This window comes from Thermobia domestica, chromosome 1, assembly GCF_964235325.1.
Source record: "Thermobia domestica chromosome 1, izTheDome1.hap1.1, whole genome shotgun sequence".
In the NCBI taxonomy this organism is placed as follows: Eukaryota; Metazoa; Arthropoda; class Insecta; order Zygentoma; family Lepismatidae; genus Thermobia; species Thermobia domestica.
In genome coordinates, this window is record NC_137454.1 from 354,324,605 (window position 1) to 354,346,126 (window position 21,522).

General features: G+C 35.8%; 1 protein-coding gene across 1 annotated transcript in view; it reads left to right on the forward strand.

Annotated features, from left to right (window-relative positions):
- The window catches only part of LOC145668190 (sodium channel protein Nach-like), a 141,169-nt gene extending 132,358 nt beyond the window's left edge, over window positions 1-8,811 (forward strand). The window contains exon 8 of the mRNA XM_081735834.1: window positions 6,804-8,811. Coding sequence (XP_081591960.1) covers window positions 6,804-6,931 — 128 coding nt within the window. The 3' untranslated portion in view covers window positions 6,932-8,811. The remainder of the gene's footprint in view (window positions 1-6,803) is intronic.
- The last annotated feature ends 12,711 nt before the right edge of the window (window positions 8,812-21,522 follow it).

Sequence of the window (21,522 nt, forward strand, 5' to 3'; positions counted from 1 at the left end):
GTTTCATACAATTCTACGAAAATTACAGAGTGCCCTTACCGTCTGCTGTTTTGAAAAATGTGGCCTCGTATTTATCGAATGATTGTGGTTGTATCCATTGAGAGTTTTTCTCAGGATCCCTATATCTACAACATATCACAGTTTTAAGCAATTGCACCGAAATCCAGAGTATCGTTACCATTTGTTCTAATTAAAAAATAAAAAAACAGTTGTTAAACAGTCATTCATTGGCTGCTGCGCCTGGTGAGACCTTTTCAGGATAACGGTATCTAGATCATCTCACGGTTTCAAGCAATTCCACCGAAATCCAAAATACCGTTACCCTCAGCTCTTTTAAAAAAAGTGATCCTCTAGTGGCCAAACGGTCAGTGTTAATGGTTGTGCAAATTGTATCTCCATCTCACGATCAAATATCCACAACATATCACGGTTTCAAGCTATTCCACCGAAATCCAAAATACCGTTACCTTCAGCACTTATAGAAAAGTGATTCTGTAGTGGCAAAACGGTCAGTAATTAATGGTTGTACAAATTGAATCTCTCTCTTACGATTACAATAACTACAACATATCAGGTTTCAAGCAATTCCACCGAAATCCAAAATAACGTTAGCTTTTGCTGTTAGCCAAAATGTGGCCCTGTAGTTGCAAAATGGTCAGTGATTTGTGATTGTGCCCATTGAGACTTCTTCTCAGGTACACCATATTTACAACATAGCACGGTTTCAAGCAGTTCCACTGAAATCCAATTTTCGTCAGGATTGTGCGGGGTCTTTGGCATTTCAAAGACGCATTTACTCTACAACCCTTTTCTCTCAAACCCATATTTTATACTTCGAAGTCATATATGTATCGGCAGAGTTTCGCTTCTTTAATGTGGTCCTTCAAATCCAAGGGGATCCCGTTTTGAAAAGGGACCATTTCCCCTTAATCTATTTTCCGAAAGAAACAAAAATACTCGTAGATTTATTTTTGGCCTAGTATATATGTGCATGTTTGAAAGGAAACGGATGTATGGAACACTTTGTGAAAATATCTCGTTTACACTTTCAATTTTTAGACTTTACGGTTTTTTGCGCCAAAGTCTCCAATTGTCATTAGAAGACATTATCGTAAAACTAATTTTTTTTCTTCACCTATCGCAAGTCTTATGGGCTCCATATACCTCGCCTCTCCGAAGATCGATATCGAGAATTTAGGATGATGATATATTGAGGTCGATATATTTACGATATCGAACGTTGGTATGCGTTAATATCGATATCGATATATCGACATATCGTAGAGGCCTAGATCCGATAAATTATGCTTGATATATGCTAGAATAAACAATCAAAATCTAATTATGTTCTTCCATTTCTCTACACAAGGTTGAAGTGGAAGAGGATTAACCTGGACAAGCATTTTAAGGCAAAAAAATGTTAAAATAAAACTAGTTATACTTCCCCATTAATTGAAAGCTCTTAATAAAAATCCATTACTGTAATTTTACTTTTACTTCTGATTCTGATTGTCATCACAAATCAGGGACAGTACAGGTATTTTACATAGTATAGCAGTATACTCTATATTTTTTCAGAACTAAGTAAACGGCCAGATGAAACTCCTGTGATATCAGAGTGGAATATTCTACAAAATATTCATAATTCATTGTCCTTATTCCTATCAGTACTTTTCCACAGACTCAGATCTACATGACTAATAGAAGTAGAAGTAAAAGATTTCATTCATTCCTTTGTCTCAGACTAAAATACTTCTGCATTTTCTTGAGAATGTCATTCTTTTAAATATGAAAATCCTACCTCCGGATAATTGTGGCTACTGTATGTTTGAAGATGTACCCGAAAATGTGCAGTTGGTCGAGTATCAAATCTCAACAGTTTTTAAAGACATTTCACATTTCATGTTGTTATTTCTTCATTACAAAAACACTTGTGGTTGATTGTATTCATGGTGATTTATTTAACTTATACACAAAATCTAACACAGCTAACACCGTGCAGCTAGAACATCCAATATACCCCTTCTTATCCCATAATCGTGTCTGGTAAAAAGACCACCCCTTTCTCTTTTCGTTTCCTTTCTCCCGTATTAAAATCAACAACATAAGAAAAATAATATTTTCAAAATATACATGTATTAGTATAAATAAAGTGAAAGAATATAAATGAAACTAAGCGAGATTCATAATTAATGTAAGGAGAAACTTAAACATTTCTCAATGAAAAATTAAAACAAATAGATATCTGTTACGGGCACAGAAGTGAGACAGAGAGAAGAAAAGGAGAAAGAAGAAGAGAAAAAAGAACCACAGATAAAAATGTTCGACGTAGTAAAACATTTCCTTCTTCACCTTTCCCACCATTTTCTTCATTTCTCATCATCACTGTCTCCTTTAGCCTAGCCGGCATAAACGTGGGACGTAAAACTTAAAGTTTTCATTTTATTTAATCTAGATCTAAAATCCTGAGTTAATAAGCATAAAAGGACTTTTCAGTACTATGTTGGTAGGAGATGAAAATCGCTATTGATTTCCATTTTCCTCTTATTTCGTCTACATTTCACAATTACTTTTGCATAAAATTTTAAAGAAATATTAGATACTAACTTTTTTCTCTCAAGAAAACCCAAAGAGAAAAAACTATATGGAACGAAACAAAGTTATTGCATGAAAATATGTCACAGATGCCTAATATTGCTGCGTTATTCATACGTAAATTTCATATTTAAATTTGAAGAAAGCAGTACATCTTACTGACACATTCCAGGGTGTGATAGTCACAATAGGGAAAATTAAAACTATTCTAAAACGCGTGTTTTGAAGAACAAAATTCGGTCTAGAGTTTTAGTTTCCCAAAGGACAGTCCCTCGACTTCATTAAATCATATGCCTCATTCAATATAGACAGGATGCACCTTTTCGTGATAAGTCTTGAAGTCAAATCGTGTAAAAAGTTATAACGCCTTTTGTGCACACAGGGAATGAAGTACTTACTATTTGTGCACGTTAAATTAAATATTAGAAAGAAAGGTTTCCGTGCCAGGTTTACAAGAGTCAGTAAGGATTGTTACCACAACTGAAAATATTAATGTTCTGTTTGGAAATGGTGCATTAATTCGAAAAATATTGCGAGTACATTATGACTTTAAATATATAAAGAAAGTTAGTGTGTTATAAAGAACATTGTCACGTTCATGTGAGAGGGATAAATCAAGTACTTACAGAGATGTTCGGTATCTTGTAAAACCTGAGAATTCTGCGCTGTAAAAGTTGCTTACTCTGTCAGAAAACTCCCTATTTTCCTTGGCGTGGAATTGCTCATAATGTTGTACATTATCTTTATGTCAAATAATGTGCAGTCTGGCACAAAGGTGGTTGGGTAAATGAAATCCAGTTACAGAATTCCATACCTCGCTTTGCAAAAGTTCAAAACGTAACGCAACATAATACATGCTTATATCAATTGAACTGGAATGCATATTATCGCAAAACGAAACGCTTATTTACGTTTCTTGTTTACGCAAACCGTCATGTAGTTTGCGATCAAGTATAAGTACTACAAATAGCAACACAATATTCCCAACAGTTGTGAGGACGCAACGTTAGCCGTAAAGGCACGCATACACACTAAGTTCTATCATTCAGAACTATCGGTACCACAGCAATGTACACAAGGTAAATAATAATCTATAAGCTTAATTTCGCAAAAACAGACTTGCCAAAATTTGCGTATCGCAGACCAACGCATACAGTGCAAGAAATAATTATAATTGCGTGCCAAGTACCTCAAACTAAAACGCAAATTTCGTATTACATTAACGAGATCCACTACGGAATGAATGCCTATAAAATATTTTAAGACATGCGTTAACTACGACCTAGTTACTGCGTATGATTTCTTTGGTACTCGTATTAATAATCATTTCACATACTTTTCACGTTTGTTGAAGTGTAATGGAAGGAGTCTAACGATTTATAACTTGCATAGTTAAGCAAGGCCGATCTCTCCTACACTAACAACATACATTTTATGCTCCAGAATAAGAGGGGAAAAAAGACACGTGATGAAAAATTTTCTCAAGCTCTTCAGAAATACATTATAATAATTAGAGCGTATCACGCCTTGTTAAATAATACATTAGTGTTATATTAGTGTTAACAGTCTTACAATTCCCCATTGCATTTTGCATTTGGGTGAATCTGTTTACGTTGAAATTTATAAGAAACAGTAGTAAATAAGGGATTAAAATATTAACCCGGCATGCACATAAAATGCAATGTAGCACTATTAACATAACAATAATTAACTTAGATTAATTGTATAAATACATTCAATAAAGGAGTTGTCAAATACAGAAAAAGATATATAAAAATTTTACGAGCTGCAGGCAAAATTAAAATATAAAAGGTACAGAATTTAAGGTGAAAATTACTATGTATATCCAGAATAATACTTATTTCATTGGCGGTTATACAAGTCGTGAACCAGCCTATGCAGGGATTTACAATATCATAGCAAAATGAGAATGAATATAAAATTACTCAGTTATGGCAAATACCTTCAAAACTCTTAAGTTCCTTAGTAAGATTTCGCATAGTAACCTATGAGCTATAGTAAGAGAGACTTATGGCTATATTCCGTAATGGTTTCCTTGAACTTCATGATTTTTTTTTATTTTGTTCGCGATAATCGCAATGGCAGCTATAATGATTTCTTGCATCTTTTTCTATTATATGCACATTACTCTCTTGTATGTAGAATTTATTGAATAGTTCTTGGGAATGACAACCATAGAACTGTGTTAGCAAGAAAAGGAAATGAGTACTTTTCTAGGTTAAATCCGCTCCTCTCCAATCACCGGTCACCACTTGGCCAGACAACTGGGTAAGCAAATCACCCTATTGGATTGCTTCTTTTCTGTTGTTTATTTCATTTATTCGAGTTTTGAGCAGTAGATAGCATTGAATTGCTTCGATATTACTCTCCCACAGTTGCAATAGAATAAGTATATTCACCTCACCAAAGTAGGTATTAGTTAACTGCCTTAAATATTTTGTATCATCTTGTTTAATGTGAATTCACATAACTGGCTCAAGAATCATTTGTATCCACACCATTACTTTTAATTAGTAGCTTAAAAACTAAAAAGGGTTAAATTTCATTACATGTCAATTCATCAATGTTTCTATTTCTTTTTAACTCTTATTTCACGACTTCTCCAAAGGTGAGGAAAAACAAGGAACTTTCAGACAGTGTTGCCTTCTTTTGTAACGCAATGTCTCAGCTTTTTAAATATACCGAATATCTCTGTAAGTACTTGACTCATTCTTCTCACGTAAACCTAATAATGTACTTTATAACTTACTTACGTAATCTACAAATTTTAATCCCTAATGTAGTAGTGACCATATCAGAGCTATTGCACCATTTCCGTACTCAAATTACCTCTTTTTTGTTGTAGCAACACTATTAAAATAACCCTTCTAAACTTGTAGTTGAGTTGATTTTGAATATAACGTCCCTTTCAGCAGAGAGGCTATATAAGACGTGGACCTACCGATTAACGTGGAATCGGAACCACATGAGTTCCTGCTGGGAATCGAACCCGGGTCTCACACGCCAAAGGCGCGTACGCTAATCGCTTAGCCACGGAGGAGCTCCTTCTAAACTTGGAGTCAAACAGTTCATCTAGTTAGTACTTAATTTCCTCTATGTGCGAATGGCTTTTAATTTGACACATATATCTAACATTATTTCTCGAAACATTTGCTATCTGATCTGCGAGTGCCATTTATTATACTTCGTTTCATTGTTGATTAAAATTATGAAGCCCATTTAAGCTCATTTCGTTCTTTTCTTTTTTTTACATTGCGTTCGCAATACTATTCATCTGATGATATAATCCAATACCTAGGAAAGTGTCCCCCTTTCGTGTAGTTGTTACATGGAAAGTTTCGCCTCTGTCACCTTCTTGTTTCCCAGTTATGGGGATTGGACATTATAATGGGGGCACTCTACGTATTTATAAAGGATATTCGGTTGGTTGGTATGTGCTAGTAATTTCTATAAGCGGTATTCTCTACAGCTTCAATACTCTTATGTAATGCATATATTACAAGAATATTCTTTATAATTTCTTGTCTTATTTTTGTTTCAGCACAAATTCTACCAAAGTTGATTTAAGATCATGTAGTCTTGATATTGCTTAAGCAGCATACACTTTTTAAATAATCATATGTGGTTTTACATCGATAAGTCTAATAAGATTAGTTAAATAGGTGTTTGGAAGATATCAATAGAAGGTTACATCATATCCTACTAACTTCTGGTAGGAATGTTCGATTGTTTATTTATTTTAATACTCTTACTAGGCATCAGCCTTAACTGAAAGTGCAATACAAAATGTGAGAACCTACGGAGCAATAACTACTTATTACATACGTTTATGTTTCAAACATAATTTTATTCCCTTGATTCCCGAATAAACTACAACTACATATATTGCAGTAAGGCATATTGATCTTGTTTAAACCAAGAGAATAATGTTGTTTCTATTTTTTATAAGGTGTAAGTAAATTCAGTGATTTTTTTTTCATTTTGCTGTCTAACGTGATCTTAAGACATTATTAGAAACTTTACTACTGATCTGTTTTCTGATGTATTGCTAATTTCTTACGATTGCTACTATTAGTTTCATTATCTTTGAAAAATATGAAAGCAATAGAAAACACAATTAGCTAAGCTGCACAAGATATGAAATATATTATTCTGCTTCATAAATGTTTTACACTCTATCATTACAGTTTCGATTGGAGGAGTTTTCAGTTTCTTCATAGGAGCCAGTTTGATGAGTGTTGCGGAACTACTTTACTTTATCATTGTTAGACCAATTTTTGTTTGTTCTAAGTTGAGAAAATCATATGGAAATTGAGGTGGTGCATTCGGGACTTTTATCATCGAGCCCAGGAGGGAGGAAAACGTACTCACTGCAAATAATCTATATAGCGAATACATCAATAACTGACTAATTTCAAAATCATATAGAAACAGTTATCTAAAGCAAATGTACTCAGAGCGACGCTAGGAGTAAGTAAATAGCAAAGGTTTCCCCATGTAACATACCAAAATGACGGTGTGGCAGTAACCATATGTACTGAAATAGTTAATGCAACTATGTTATACTCCAACTTACCTACTAGGCTGTTAACCGTTGGAACGTAACTGAAGGAAATAAAGGCCTAGTAAAATTAAATAACATATGTAACCTTTATTTTCTGTTTCATGTAAGTAGTTAAAAAACATTAATTATGTTAACGTTTCGCTTTACCAGAATTGTCGGAAGGATCCTATAAAAATACGCCTCATATGGAATATTAGATTTTGTGCATCGAAAATGTTCATTACGTTAACTCAAAAATTTAAACTTATTTAATAAGAAAAACAGTACCTACAGTATTTCGTGAACTTTGTTAATATTACTGCTGGGAAGGAACACACGTTTTTATCTCACATGGCATGCTTGTATTTACTAATTAATGTGTGAAAATGAAACATTAGTGTTGAGTGTACAAAACGTTTCTCATATATTATTGTTGTGTGTATGGAAAATTCCTCACATATTATAAACCTTTTTCTAAAAGTTAAAAGAAAACAATTTTCTATTGTTTGGATAATCTAGATTGATAATGTAGCACATCTATTTTCGTGGAGTTTATGTTATTGATGTACATATATTACATTTAATTGTATGTGTTGGTTAAGGTAATAAACACACACTATATTCTGGGTTCTACAAACAGTTATTAAACAACACTAAACACAATGTTTCCATTCAATCACGTCATATTTTCGAATTTTGTACAAATGAATGTATAAAGGAATTAATGGTACTAGAATAAACTTTTGTTCAACGGACTTCAAGTTTAATAAAAACGTAATTCCGTTCATATCTTTGTGCTACTTTATGGATGCTTCTACTTAGCAGGACGTTTGTGCTATTTGTAGTCCTAATTTTGGTGATGGTATGCCTCGAAGTCTCCTTGCCATCCACCTGCCAACAAAATGTTCTGGTTAGTGTAAAAACAGTTTTAATAATGTAGCTGATTTTCTATAATAATTAGTATTTGATTCAGTAAAACATGTCAAAATCAACTATACAAATTAGTAAAAATAACGCTATTTTATTTCTGCAAGTAATATCTTTATTACTTCTAAAAGTACATATTCTTATAGGATACGTTACTGAAATAGCACTTTATTACTCCACTAGTCTTTGTTCGAACTAAAATGACTCTACGCAGCAAGAAGGATTCGTCGCCATCATGGATTAAAGATAACATTTATTGTGTCTTTACGAAAAGAACTGCATTTAGTTTTCGAAAAAATCATCAAAAGACTGTTGAAAAATGTAAAAAATAACAGTAATATATAGTAATGACTGAAAGTCGTAATAAATAATGATATAAGTGCGAAACTTTGGAATATGCAGTTTAATCAGTGACAATGATATTCTGCGCATCACAGAAGAAACTGTGCAATATTGAACAAGGTTGAATTATAAAAGGCCAGATTCTGTTGGAATCTACCAAGAAGAAAATGTTCATAATTTCAAATAATTTCCCATTCCATGTAAAAATTCCAAACATACCTCCTGCGCGTAAATCCGTCATCGACCGCGTCAAACGTACAAAGGACCATACATCAAATATTATAAATAACTATTATGTTAGAGTGTAGTGTTAATGCAGTGCTATTAAACTCAAAATTCTATTTCAATAATAAAATTTTGTGTTCATGTATTATTTGTTCCAATAAAATTCAATCTCTATAATATATATTTTTATTGTTTTATATAAACTATAGAAAGTTTCATAAGTGTTTATAAGTTGGTTGTCTCATTCATGCGTGTATGTTCAGGTTGTGTACATGTATTTAATACGTTGATTTAGACTTGCAGTTAAAATATTTTTATGCAAATACTTTGCGCAATGTAATAATTTGTTTTTAAGCCTAGCATTAGGTGTATTTTGGAAACTTTAATGTTAACGTGTGATTTCCGTCTGTAGAGGTTATACGAAACTATACTATGAGTAAAACCCGTTATTTTATGAAAAATTTACCTCATGGGAATATTAGGTTTAATTATTATTCAATGTGTCCCAATCCTGGAAAAACGAAATTTATTTCCGTCATTGGAACCCATGATGTTCTCTTTCCCATGATGGCATTCTAAAGCAAACTGGCATAAAGAAAAATATAGCTGAGCATTTTTGCGATTAAGAACAGTAGTTACAAGGTTCGAATCTCGTTTCCATAAAGATGTATGATGGTTTCTCGCACTTAATAATCTGGAATGTCATAGTTGAGGAAGGGACTGGCGGTAATTGGACAATACACCTCAAAGAAAGGGTTTCCCAGCCACACACACCAAGGCCTTGTACCCAAACCTCCGTTATAAATGTTAATTCATTAGGAAGTGTTAAGTTTTACTTTTCATTTAAATATCTTGTTATTAATGGCCAGCAATTAACAAGCATACGTGCTGTCCATATGAGAATACCACGTGAGATTTTCCTTGTATTTTAATTCGATAGAAAGAGAGATACTCATGTGTGATTGATCTATTTTGTCTCTGCACAAAACAAACTCTCGGAAGAAGAATTAAAATAAAACGAAGTATTTAACGTATCATAGTTATATCTTCTAGGCTAATGATAATGGATCATAAATGGACGGCTTCTTGTCCAAGTTAAGAGTGTGTGAAAATGGAAAAAATATCTTTGATCCAGATTAGGTTTATAACGATATTGCATAAGACAGGCGGGAAATATCCTGAATGATGAACGAGAGTACAAGGGATTCTTTACATGACTACAGTGATTCACACAAATTATGTGAGTGCAATTTGGGCTAAAGTAAGCTGCATTAAATGATATCCTCTCGTAATACATAATTTCGTGGAAAATAATTCTGAACACAGAAGTAATGAAACTCGGCGAAACATAAGTTGTTGCGCATGATGCAAAATTATACAAAGAAATACAATGTCTCACTACAAAGTAAGGTAACTGTAAAATTCTTAGAGATACCTTGTACAGTATTTGTGCAATGCAGTATGTGTACACGAAGCAGCTGTGAAGTATAACAGTTCAAAGTCTGATATTGTCCGCATTGCAAAGATGACATCAGCGAAGAAAAGTTTTCCATGTGCGGTCAAATATACCTGACATTTCGGAGATGATAGCCGCAACTATATTAATTCCAACAACAAATTCTTCGACTGTCGTGGCTGGTGTTGAATACAAAATGAGTTTCAGAATCCCCAAAAAAGAATTGAGTTGGTTTTGAGTTTAACGTCCCGTTCAGCAGCGAGACGTGGACCTACTGATTAACGTGGAATCCGAACCACAGGAGCTTCCGCCGGGAATCGAACCTGGATATCCCACGACAAATCTGACCCACGAAAAGAAATCAAGGGGCGTAAGTTAGGGTGAGATAGGTGGTGATAACACAGGTCTTTCCCTCCCAATCCAACGATCTGGGAATGTTTCATTTAGGTAGGTCTGCATATTATTGTCAAAATGTTCAGTGCAGTGTCATGCTGCGATCACATCTGCTGTCTTGTGTTCAAGGACACGCATTCTAACAATTTTGGGAGAGAATTACGTAAAAGTATATAAGATACTTACTCCCACACAGGCGAGTCGGTGATAAATAAGGTCCTACGACGAAATCATCCAGCATACCGCACCACTCAGTTAGATTCAATCTCTGTTGCTAACCGTTCACTAGAGCTGCATGTGGATTTTTAGGCTCTAGACATGGTTAAGGCTAGTTTCAGCACGGTATTTGATCATTCCCGAGACGTTGTCATCAAATTCAACTGTCAACAAGGCGCGATATCCTCCGACTTCACGTAGGGAATATAGAAGAGACTCTATCTCTCGAAGGCGAATATAGAGAAGTGGAAAAATATAGGGAAAGTTTCCCTCCTTTGAACTCCTCGGCTCTAGGCTATTTCTCCTTGCCTCGCCATAAATGAGGTGCATATGTGACAGCTCCTGGACAGGGTAATTTGCAATTGTGCAGGCACGTACAAATTAACACAATCAATTCTACTTAAACACGAACGCCTACATTTTACACGACTTTGACACAACCCTTTACCGTTGCAGGCAACAACTTCTATCCTGTCATACACCAATTCCACACGTAACACCAGAGCATCGGACTGTTTATATCACTCACAAGTTGTGCAGATGTCTACTAAACTGATTGAGCAAAACTCATGGAATAGCAGGTCACTGATTTGCGGATGGACACCATATGTGTGCTCAACGCCACCAGCAGAGCTCCGGGACGGTTTCAGTTGTGTGCAAGACGTTGTGGGAACTGGCTGTGTGAGTGATCCAGTAAAATGCAACATCGTCGTTAGTTGACAGCATTCGAACGCGGCATTGCGGTGAATGCTCACGCACGGGACGTTCGATTTCGGAGGTGGTACAGGAATTCGGATTCCCAAGTTCAACCAATCGAGTGTGTTCCCGAATGGATGAATGAAAGTGTCACAGTCTACAACAGACATCATACCGGACGTCCAGAGGCCCTCAGTAACTGAGACCGGCGACACCAGGGACGAGTAGTCCACAGAGACAGGAGAGCAATTTTACAACAAATCATGGCCCAATTCAACACTGGCCGTATTAGAAACGTCTCCCAGTGTAGAATCCGTCGGAACATATGTGTCCTCGAGTATGGGAGACGTCGCTCTACACGTGTTCCACTGCTAACCCAGCGTCGTCAGACACTCCGGCATGCATTGACACCAATCACCACGGATGGACATTCCAACAGTGGTGTAACGTCATATGGTCCGACGAGTCACGTTATCAACTGCACCAAGCCATCGGGAGGCACCGTGTGCGGCACAGACCGCATAAAGCGACGGATCCCTCATGCCAAGAGGGAGTGGTCAAGACCGGTGGGTTATCAGTCATGGCATGGGATGCACTTTCCTGACATGGAATGGGCCCCTGGTTTTTCCGGAAGACACATTAACTGGTCCGCGGTATCATCAGCTGCTCGTAGACCATCTCCACACGTTTGTGATGTTTGAACACCCTGATGACATTGCGATCTTTCAACAGAAAAACGCGGGGCCGCCTCGCGCCAATATCGTCCTTGAATGGTTCAGCGAGCATGCAGGTGAGATCCAACGACTGAACGGGCCACCCAGAAGCCCTGATATGAACCCCATTGATCATATCTGGGATGCCCTAGAACTCAGGCTCCGGGCCTTGGATCCTCAACCAATGAACAGGCCACAATTAGTTGGCTTTCTGCAGATGGTGGTGTCACTGTCTCCGGACATGTACCAGGGACTTAAAGCCTCTCTTCCACGCCGTATCGGAGAGGTCCAGAAGGGGCCCGACCAGATATTAAGTAGGTATCCCGTGAGTTTTGCTCAGTCAGTGTACAACGCAGATACGCTGATTGATGCCGATAAATAACAAAATTGCAAGACAGACTTCTGAGATCCACTAGCAATTGGCATACAAGGGACGAAAGTTCTATAGTGTGCGACCAAGCTTTATGCCCTTAGTGAAAGTACTGTGAGCTACATACGTGCTACTACAGTAAGCAAAAGTGCCACATTCTATTCCCTCCGTGTAGATATTCCATCCAGCTCCAGGGTACATTAGAAAGTCGAAAAAAGATTTTCCCCCAAGTTGGGATGGAATTCCAACGAGATTTCTTCTAGAAAATTTCTCAAACAATGACAAAATCAAAAAGTAAGTTTGCTACACTAGGACTCTATTTTGAAATATTCACAATAGTAATGTAGTTTTTCTTAGCTCAGGGGTAAAGGGGTGGTTTGCCAACTCGAAGAGAGGGAAAAAGCTCATCGAAAGCATCCCTGGAAAAATATTCACATAACGGATAAATCAAGCATACTGCCCTAACGCATTTCTTTGTATCGTTATGTAACGTGTACAACAACTCGTGTTTCGTCCATTTTTGTTGCTTCTGTGCACAGAAGTATCTTATTGCACGGAAATACATATTACGAGGAGGAAACCCTTTAGTGTAGCTCACTTTTACCAAATATGTATTCACGCAATATTTTGGAATCCCTGTGTCATGTGGAGAATACCTTGTATTCTCGTTCATCACATATGATCTTTGCATTTTTGGAAACAATATGTTATGTTTTCTTTTACATACCGCCTATAAACTGTCATTGTAAACTTAATCTGGACCAAAGTTATTTTTTTTTTCATTTTCACACACACGTAGCTTCGACAGGAAGCCCTTCATTTATCATCCGTCACCATTAGCCTTTAACTGTGATACGTTAAAACTTCATTTTATTTAAAATCTGCTTCCAAGAGTTTTTCTGTACTGAGACAAAACAGATCAATCACACATGAGTATCTCTCTTCCTTTCGAATTCTAAGTGTTCTAATTCTCGACTTCTAAAGTAAGTACTTTACTTTAGGTTGTTGAAATCTTGTACTTGATAGTTGTTAATTTCCCCCATTGAACGTTTGAGAAAATACTCAAAGAATACTCCAGTTTTTTTTGGGGGGGTTACCCCTTCACCGCCACTGCACTATATCAAATTGTACACTATTGGAATCTTCATCTAAAGATAATAGATATTCTCTTTTACCCGACTTCGATCCGATGTTTTGTTCTTGAGTTATGGTTGTTTTTACAATTTTTCGACAAATTTTCGGGTAATCAAGGCGCCAAAAGGAGGCATTTTTACAGACAGGTTCGTGTATACTTTTCCTTTTATCTCGGTGTCAGGAATCACCTCCTGACTTTGTTATATTAATTATGTTACACTCTGTATATATACGGGCATAATTGTAAGTATTAAACCACCAAATTTGTTTAGTGACGTAAATGGCTAAACTGTGAAAACGTCTTTTGTAGAGAAACACTTCTTAGTTCGTATATGGAATTTTTTATCAAACGGAATTTTTTATTTTTTTCTTACTCCCAGTGGATAGATTATCTCTACGTGAAGCAAGCTACAACAATGTCCAGTGCATAATATACGCGGAACCAATTTTGTTATATTTTTCAAGTGTTTCCGCGTATATTTGGCAAACTTTTAAAAGTTCGGAATGTTTTTTACTTCTCCTGAAAAGTTGTGGCTTCAATACATAGAGGTTCTTCGAAGCACAGCGATGATATAATGTAGCCAAACTAAAACTATCACTTAACTTAGTATGATGTGCTTATTCCGTAGAAAATACGAAAACTCGATTTAGCGGCCGTTCAAAAATTTTCTTGTACGCCTTCTATCTGAAGAACTACATGGTTTGGTGTAACCAAACCAAAACTATCGCTTAACTCGTATGATAAGCTTATTCCATGAAAAATATGAAGACTCGATTTAGAACTCGTTCAAACATTTTATGGCCCTTGATCCAGTAACTAATTATTGGGCAACAAGAATTTTCTTGTAAGCCTTATATCTCGAGAACTACATCTAGTGTGACTAAACCCAAACTATCACTTAACTGAGAATGATGGGCTTACTCCGTAGAAAATACGAATCTCGATTTAGGGGCCGTTCAAAAAATTAGTGGGCCCTGATCCAAGATCCAATTTATTTCAATCAAAAGTTTTCTTGTACGCCTCATATCTCGAGAAATATATAGTGTCGCCAAACCAAAACTATCACTTAACTCAGTATGATCAGCTTATTCCTTGAAAAATACATAAACTCGATTTAGGGGCCGTTCCAAAATTTTGTGGCTCCTGATTCAATTGACCCAAAGCATCCAATACACTTCAGACAAAAAGTTTCTTGTACGCCTTATATTTGGAGAACTACATAAAGTATAGTCAAGCCCAAACTATCACTTGTCTTAGTATTATGTGCTTATACCGTAGAAAATACGAAAACTCGATGAAGGGGCCATTCAAAGATTTTGGGGGCCCATGATTCAAAGTTCAATATATTTCAATCAAAAATTTTATTGTACGCCTTATATCTGGAGAGTTACATATAGTGTAGCCAAATCAAACTATCACTTAACTTAGTATGATGTGCTTATTCCGTAAGAAAAAAGGAAAACTCGATGTAGAGGCATTGCAAAAATTTTGTGGCTTCTAATCCAAAAACTAATTATAGGCCAATATCACAATCTTTAATCCATTTTTTTAAAATTCTTGTTCTTGTCTTCGATCAATGTTGCGTAGGCGTAATTGTAAAGATTGACCATCACATTGTACCAAGTTCAAGTCATTTTAATTGCCGTGGATGATCAGGAGAAAATAGAGCTATTTTCTTGGAGTTGTGTTTTAGAAAATAATAACATAATGATTATTATATATGTTATTCACGTGCGTTTCTACAGTAATTTAAAGTTCATCGCAATCACAAATTGTCCTAACCGTAATGCGTACATTTCTGTCGTGGGTTAGGAACTCTCGGGAAACAGCTTGCGCCGTAGAGAACATACCTTAAGTGGACATTGAAAAGAATAATTTTTAAAAAAAAGTTGAGGTGGTATACATTTTTATAAATGAACCAGTACCCTGTATAAATTATAGAATCATATCTTATGAATTTTAAGCAAGGTTGAGTCGTGTATTAGAGGTCCGCACTGACTCGCGCTGAGCCCGCGGTCCGGATTTGGGCCTAAAAAGCATGTATAACTTCGAGGCCGGGCTGGTCTCGGGCTGTAAATTTTTAAAAATACGACCATATTTTTCGAGACTTTTCAGGCCTAATTTTGTAAACATACTGTACAACGATATTTATTAAACTGTTCTTTCTGGAGAACTTCTAAAGCACAACTGTCAGATTAAACGTGGTGTCGAAAATCATATTATTTTTTTCTTTCTATTTTATGTATGTGCACAAGTATAAAATGTACGATGCTGGTCAAATTATATACAGTGTGTTTGAAAAATGACTCCCTAGTAGTTTTAATGTATAATAGAATATGTACAAAGTACCATACACTATTCTAGTTTGTGGTGTTTGATTCATCAACTCTCCACGTTGGCTTCCCTGCAGTTGGCAGGTCTGCTTGATAATAAGACGGCACCAGTGCTCGTTTTTCCTCGGTTTCCTCAGTTCAGTCCAGACAGGCGTGCAGTGCAGAGCTACTCAGCAACAATGTGTACTCAGCAGTGTGTTATTTGCCTTGTGAAAACTGAGTTAGCTATAACAGTGCAACGTAATTTTAGACGTCAGTATGGTGGTGAATCACCTACAGCAAAAAACTGTCCACTATTAGCTAAAGTATTTCATGGAAACCGGTAGTGTTTTAAAAGCAAAATCACCAGGTAGACTGAGAACTTCTGAAGATGTTGTTGAACAGATCCGTGTTTCTTGTGTTCGGAGTCCGAAGAAGTCATTGGCCAGACGTAGTCTACAATTAGGAGTTCCTAAAGGTACTGTGTTTGATGTTGTGCTTAAAAGACTTAAGTTGCGCGCTTACAAATTGCAACTATTACATGAAATTGAACATACTGATAAAATCGAAAGGTATGCGTTTGCTGCTGAATTTTTACACAGAATTGATGATGATGTCATTTTTTAAAAAAAAATATATTTTCTTTTCTGATGACGTTACATTTCATGTCAGTGGAACAGTTAATTGTCATAACTGCAGACTTCTGGGGAAGAGCATTCACATGAAGTTATTCAGCATCAACTTCGCTCTCCCAAACTTAATATCTGGTGCGGTTTGATGGCAGATTGTGTGATTGGTCCTTTCATTTTGTAAGACAAGCAATAAACGGGGACGTTTACTATGACATGTTGACAGAGAACGTCTTTCCCATTATGGACGATATTAAGGCGGAAAAGGGGCTTGTGGTTTTCCAACAAGATGAAGCCCCACCTCATTACAGTAATCATGTGCGTGCGGCTCTTGACACTCGCTTTCCAGGAAGGTGGATAAGCATTGTGGCCCAATAACTTGGCCACCACGAAGCCCAGACTTAACCCCACTGGACTTTTTTCTTTTGGGACCACATAAAAACGTTTAACAAATATAACACAGTTCTGACCAAAGCTGAATGAAATATATTAAAAACTATACTTACAATGTGTTACAGTTTCAAGGACCTAACGTCCTCTTCATCAGACACCAACACACCATACGTATAACAATGAAAAATACTTATTCATAAAAATACAGGGGCCCCTAATGAGCATTGCAGGGACCTGGTCCCCCGCCCCCAGATTAGGCGCTCGTGTCTTGTTCAGTTGATTTAAAATGTTCATTTGTCCAGTCCAGCCATTTCTATGTGAGTTCAATCCCCCCCACCATTATACTCATTTTACATATGTCGTTCTTTCTTCTGTGGCATGGGAATTTGTGATAATGTCTACAATTTTATTTCTAGCATACGTAAATGAGTTTGCTGCTCATCGAAATGATTCTACAAGCGCACTCACCCACCACTCAAAACATTTATATTATCTGTTAGATTTACATATTTAAAATTCATGGTGTTTACTCTTGCTGTTTTGTAAAAATCCAGTCATGTTTTTTTATTCTCGAATCAGCCGTGAAAGTTCAGAAGAACTCGTTATATCCTGACTCATCTAGAAACACATTACTCTAAAAGTAGTCCTTTGCTTTCTTTACAAAGGAGCATACGTAATCCCCTTTGGTCTCTTACTAAAAGCGGAAACCGTATTCATTTATTTACGACCGAGCAGTGACAGTTGCTAAGAGTCGATTTTCTCTCAATTTTTTTGATTTTTCCCACGTCATAATCAAACGAAAATAATACACAATCCAAATTGATTAACTAATGGTCAATATCATAACTTTGGTTATCATTAGACTTCGGATGTTTGCATATTTCCATTTTTCCTCTGACGTGATAATTATATGCTCTTTAAACATAAATTCGATTCAGCTGTTTTGGGGTAAAATAGAAGACTTTTATAGTGGATATTTGTGTATATTTTGGAGAATAGTACATGTTTATGTCGTTACTACATATTTAAAGGAATTATCAAATTGATAATTTTTAACCTCCAACAACTTCCCTCGTAAATATACGAGTAACTAAAAGTTCCTAATATAAATAGATTCAAGGTCTTGAAATGGTTCATTAATGGCAAATTAGAATATCTTACAATATCATGTGAATGAAGAATAAGAGAGGGGTGAGAAATTCATTGTCCTGACAATGATGCATCGCTGTCACCTGTTTGGAAGATATAAATAACGGTGTGAAGTCACCTTTAAAAATAAAAATAAATAAATAAATAAATACATAAAATAAAATAAAATAAACTACGTCAACCATCTCAGAAAAAGTAGCTAGTGTTCTGTTTGTGTGGATTTTCAATGGTGTGGTCCTGTGGCAATATAAGAATGCCGAAAAAAACTTCTGGAAATTATCTTTTGAAACAATTTATTGAAGGCGATGAAATGATAAAATTCAAGGACAAAATATATTTTGCAAAGTGTATGCTAAAAAGTTGAGTAATGGCTGTATGTGCTCAACGTGGCTGTGCGTGGTAGCGCTGTATGCTGGTAACAACAATTGCTTTTGGCGTGGGTTGAAACCCGGCTCAAAGAAAGTTTTCTAATTTTTTAAATCGTTCATTACATTTTTTAAATAAATATGATGAAAAAGTACACAAAATGGCTTCCAACTCAATTCAGAAGTTAGGTATATTGGCACGTCTCGAACCGAGTTGTTTGCTACGCGGCGTTATGCGCTCAGGCAAACTACTGGCTATCGACTAGGTAAGTCTTAAGGACCATTATGAAGAAAGAAAGAAAGAAAGAAAGAAAGAAAAAGGTATGCTTATTATACGCAGGGAACAAAATAAAATAGTCTATCTGCCTTTTGACAATAAGTGTTTGAAACCAATGCTTTTATGAATATGAATTTTTTTATTTCCTTAGGAGACTAAAGGGGAACGTTAATTCTCCTGTACATGAGAAAGAAAAATATATCTCATATATCACACAGATAACGGCAATTGGTAACAAGAATTGCTTTTGGCATGGGTTGAAACCCGATTCAAGGAAAGTTTTCTAATTTTTTAAATCGTTAATAACATTTTTTTAATAAATATGATGATAAAGTACACAAAAAGGCTTTCAACTCTATTCAGAAGTTAGGTATATTGGCACGTCTCGAACCGAGTTGTTTGCTACGCGGCGTTATGACCTCAGGCAAACTACTGGCTATCGACTAGGTAAGTCTTAAGGACCACTATGAAGAAAGAAAGAAAGAAAGAAAGAAAAAGGTATGCTTATTTCACGCAGAAAACAATATAAAATAGTCTATCTGCCTTTTGACAATAAGTGTTTGAAACCAATCCTTTTATGAATATGAATTTTTCTAATTTCCTTAGGAGACTAAAGGGGAACGTTAATTCTCCTGTACATGAGAAAGAAAAATATATCTCATATATCACACAGATAACGGCAATTGGTAACAAGAATTGCTTTTGGCATGGGTTGAAACCCGATTCAAGGAAAGTTTTCTAATTTTTTAAATCGTTCAGAATATTTTTCCTTATTCCCATAATAAAAAGAAAAAAAATGAGAATTGTTAATCCCTATAGAAAAAGAAAGAAAATATAATTATAATTATTAAACAAAAAGAATAAAATAAAATATATTTAAAATACATTTAAATAATATGACTATGACTAAATTTTAATGAAACACTGCGTAAGTAGAACATTTACCACGAATAGTCTATGCAAGTAATTTGTAGAAAATGGACAGAAATAATGAAAATAGACTCCTAGTTGTCAATTAAAAGTGTAGCAAATGATAGTTCTAAACCCAAGTAGAATATTCATTCTGCTTCATGAAAATAATAAAGATTTTAGAAAAATAATGTTCTTTTAGCTGTATCGTAAATATTTTAGTAAATAAATAAAATACATATGTATAATTTAATCACCGCAACCGGATAGCTGATTGCGTGTTTGAAGATAATGAATATTACTACAGACTGTTACAAAAGTGAAGACCTCAGTGGCCCAGTGGAAGCCGGTGGGTGTAGCTAAGCAACATGATGTGTCAGCCTGTAGCGTTGTCAACGGCTCGAGGGGCTCGGCTCATGACTCAGTCACAACCGAGAAGAACCGAGAAGTAAGCCGAGCCCACACCTCAACCTACCTAGGCGGTTCGAGATCCATAAAAGTGATTAGATGCTAATTCAATATGAAGTATATTTTGTATAAGCCTCTCCCACAATTCTACTACTTGGGGCTGAAATCGGTCAATACCGAGGAAGTTAAATATCCGTCCCTGATTTGAAAACTGTTCCGCAAAGACATTTTTAAGCAAATCCAATTTTTATGAAACAGTGAAACTGATCAAATACAAGCGCTATTATTCGACTCAACTGACATTGTGAGTTTGTGGATCTTTTTAAAACGACAGGACAAAGTAATTCAAACTCTAATTCTTGATAGCCGGTTTTCTTCCACCTCCTCCCACATTATCATTCCACCAAGTCTAACACTATAACTCGCTCCCCTCAGTCATTGTCCCCCTTAGTCTAAAGGCATAATCTTTGGACAAAAATCTAAAAAAGTTAATTTCATTTTTCTCTTGACCCCAACTGACTTCGTTTAATAGGGATGCTCGAGAAGTCTGAAAGAAAATATACGCCATTATGAATCGAAATTGACTCAATATGGTGAAAATTATTTTTAAAAATATTTTATTATAATATTTAAGTAACGAAGTTTCGAAGATCAGAGGAACTTGGTTCCTTTAATGCGCTTATCCATTGCCAATTTCACCCGCAACCAATGCGAATGATGTGGATGGCTATGTAAAAATACGCAATGTTTTGTCTAATTAGATGATCTTCACGTTATTTTACGTATAACACAAAGTTGTTTAATATGTATATGTGCAAAGGCTGGGTGTTTTAGCTTGCACACCTTATTCTTGATAGAGTTAAATCCCAAACAATAGGATTATTAGTTGAAACCATAAGCCAATTTTCATTAAAATGAAACCAAAACAATAAAAGATAGTTGTGGAACAGGCAAACCGCCGCACATACTCACAATGTCAGTTGAGTCGAATTGTAGCGATTGTCTTTGATAAATTTCAGTATTTTTTATAAAAATGGGATTTGTTTAAAGATGTATTCGCGGAAGTTTTCAAATCAGGGACGGATAATTAACTTCCTTGCTATTGACCGATTTCAGCACCAAGCAGTAGAATTGTTAGAAAGGCTTATAGGACATATAATTCATATTGTATTACAATCTAATCACTTTTATGGATATCGAACCGGCTTGGTAGGTTGAGGTGTGGGCTCGGCTTACTTCTCTGTTCGGATCGGCGGTGACTGAGTCGTGAGCCGAGCCGCTCAAGCCGTTGACAACGCTACAGGCTGACACCTCATGTTGCTAAGCTACACCCACCGGCTTCCACTGGGCCACTGATGCCCCTACTTTTGTAACAGTTTGTAGTATTATTCATTATCTTCAAACACGCAATCAGCTATCCAGTTGCGGTGATTAAATTATACATATGT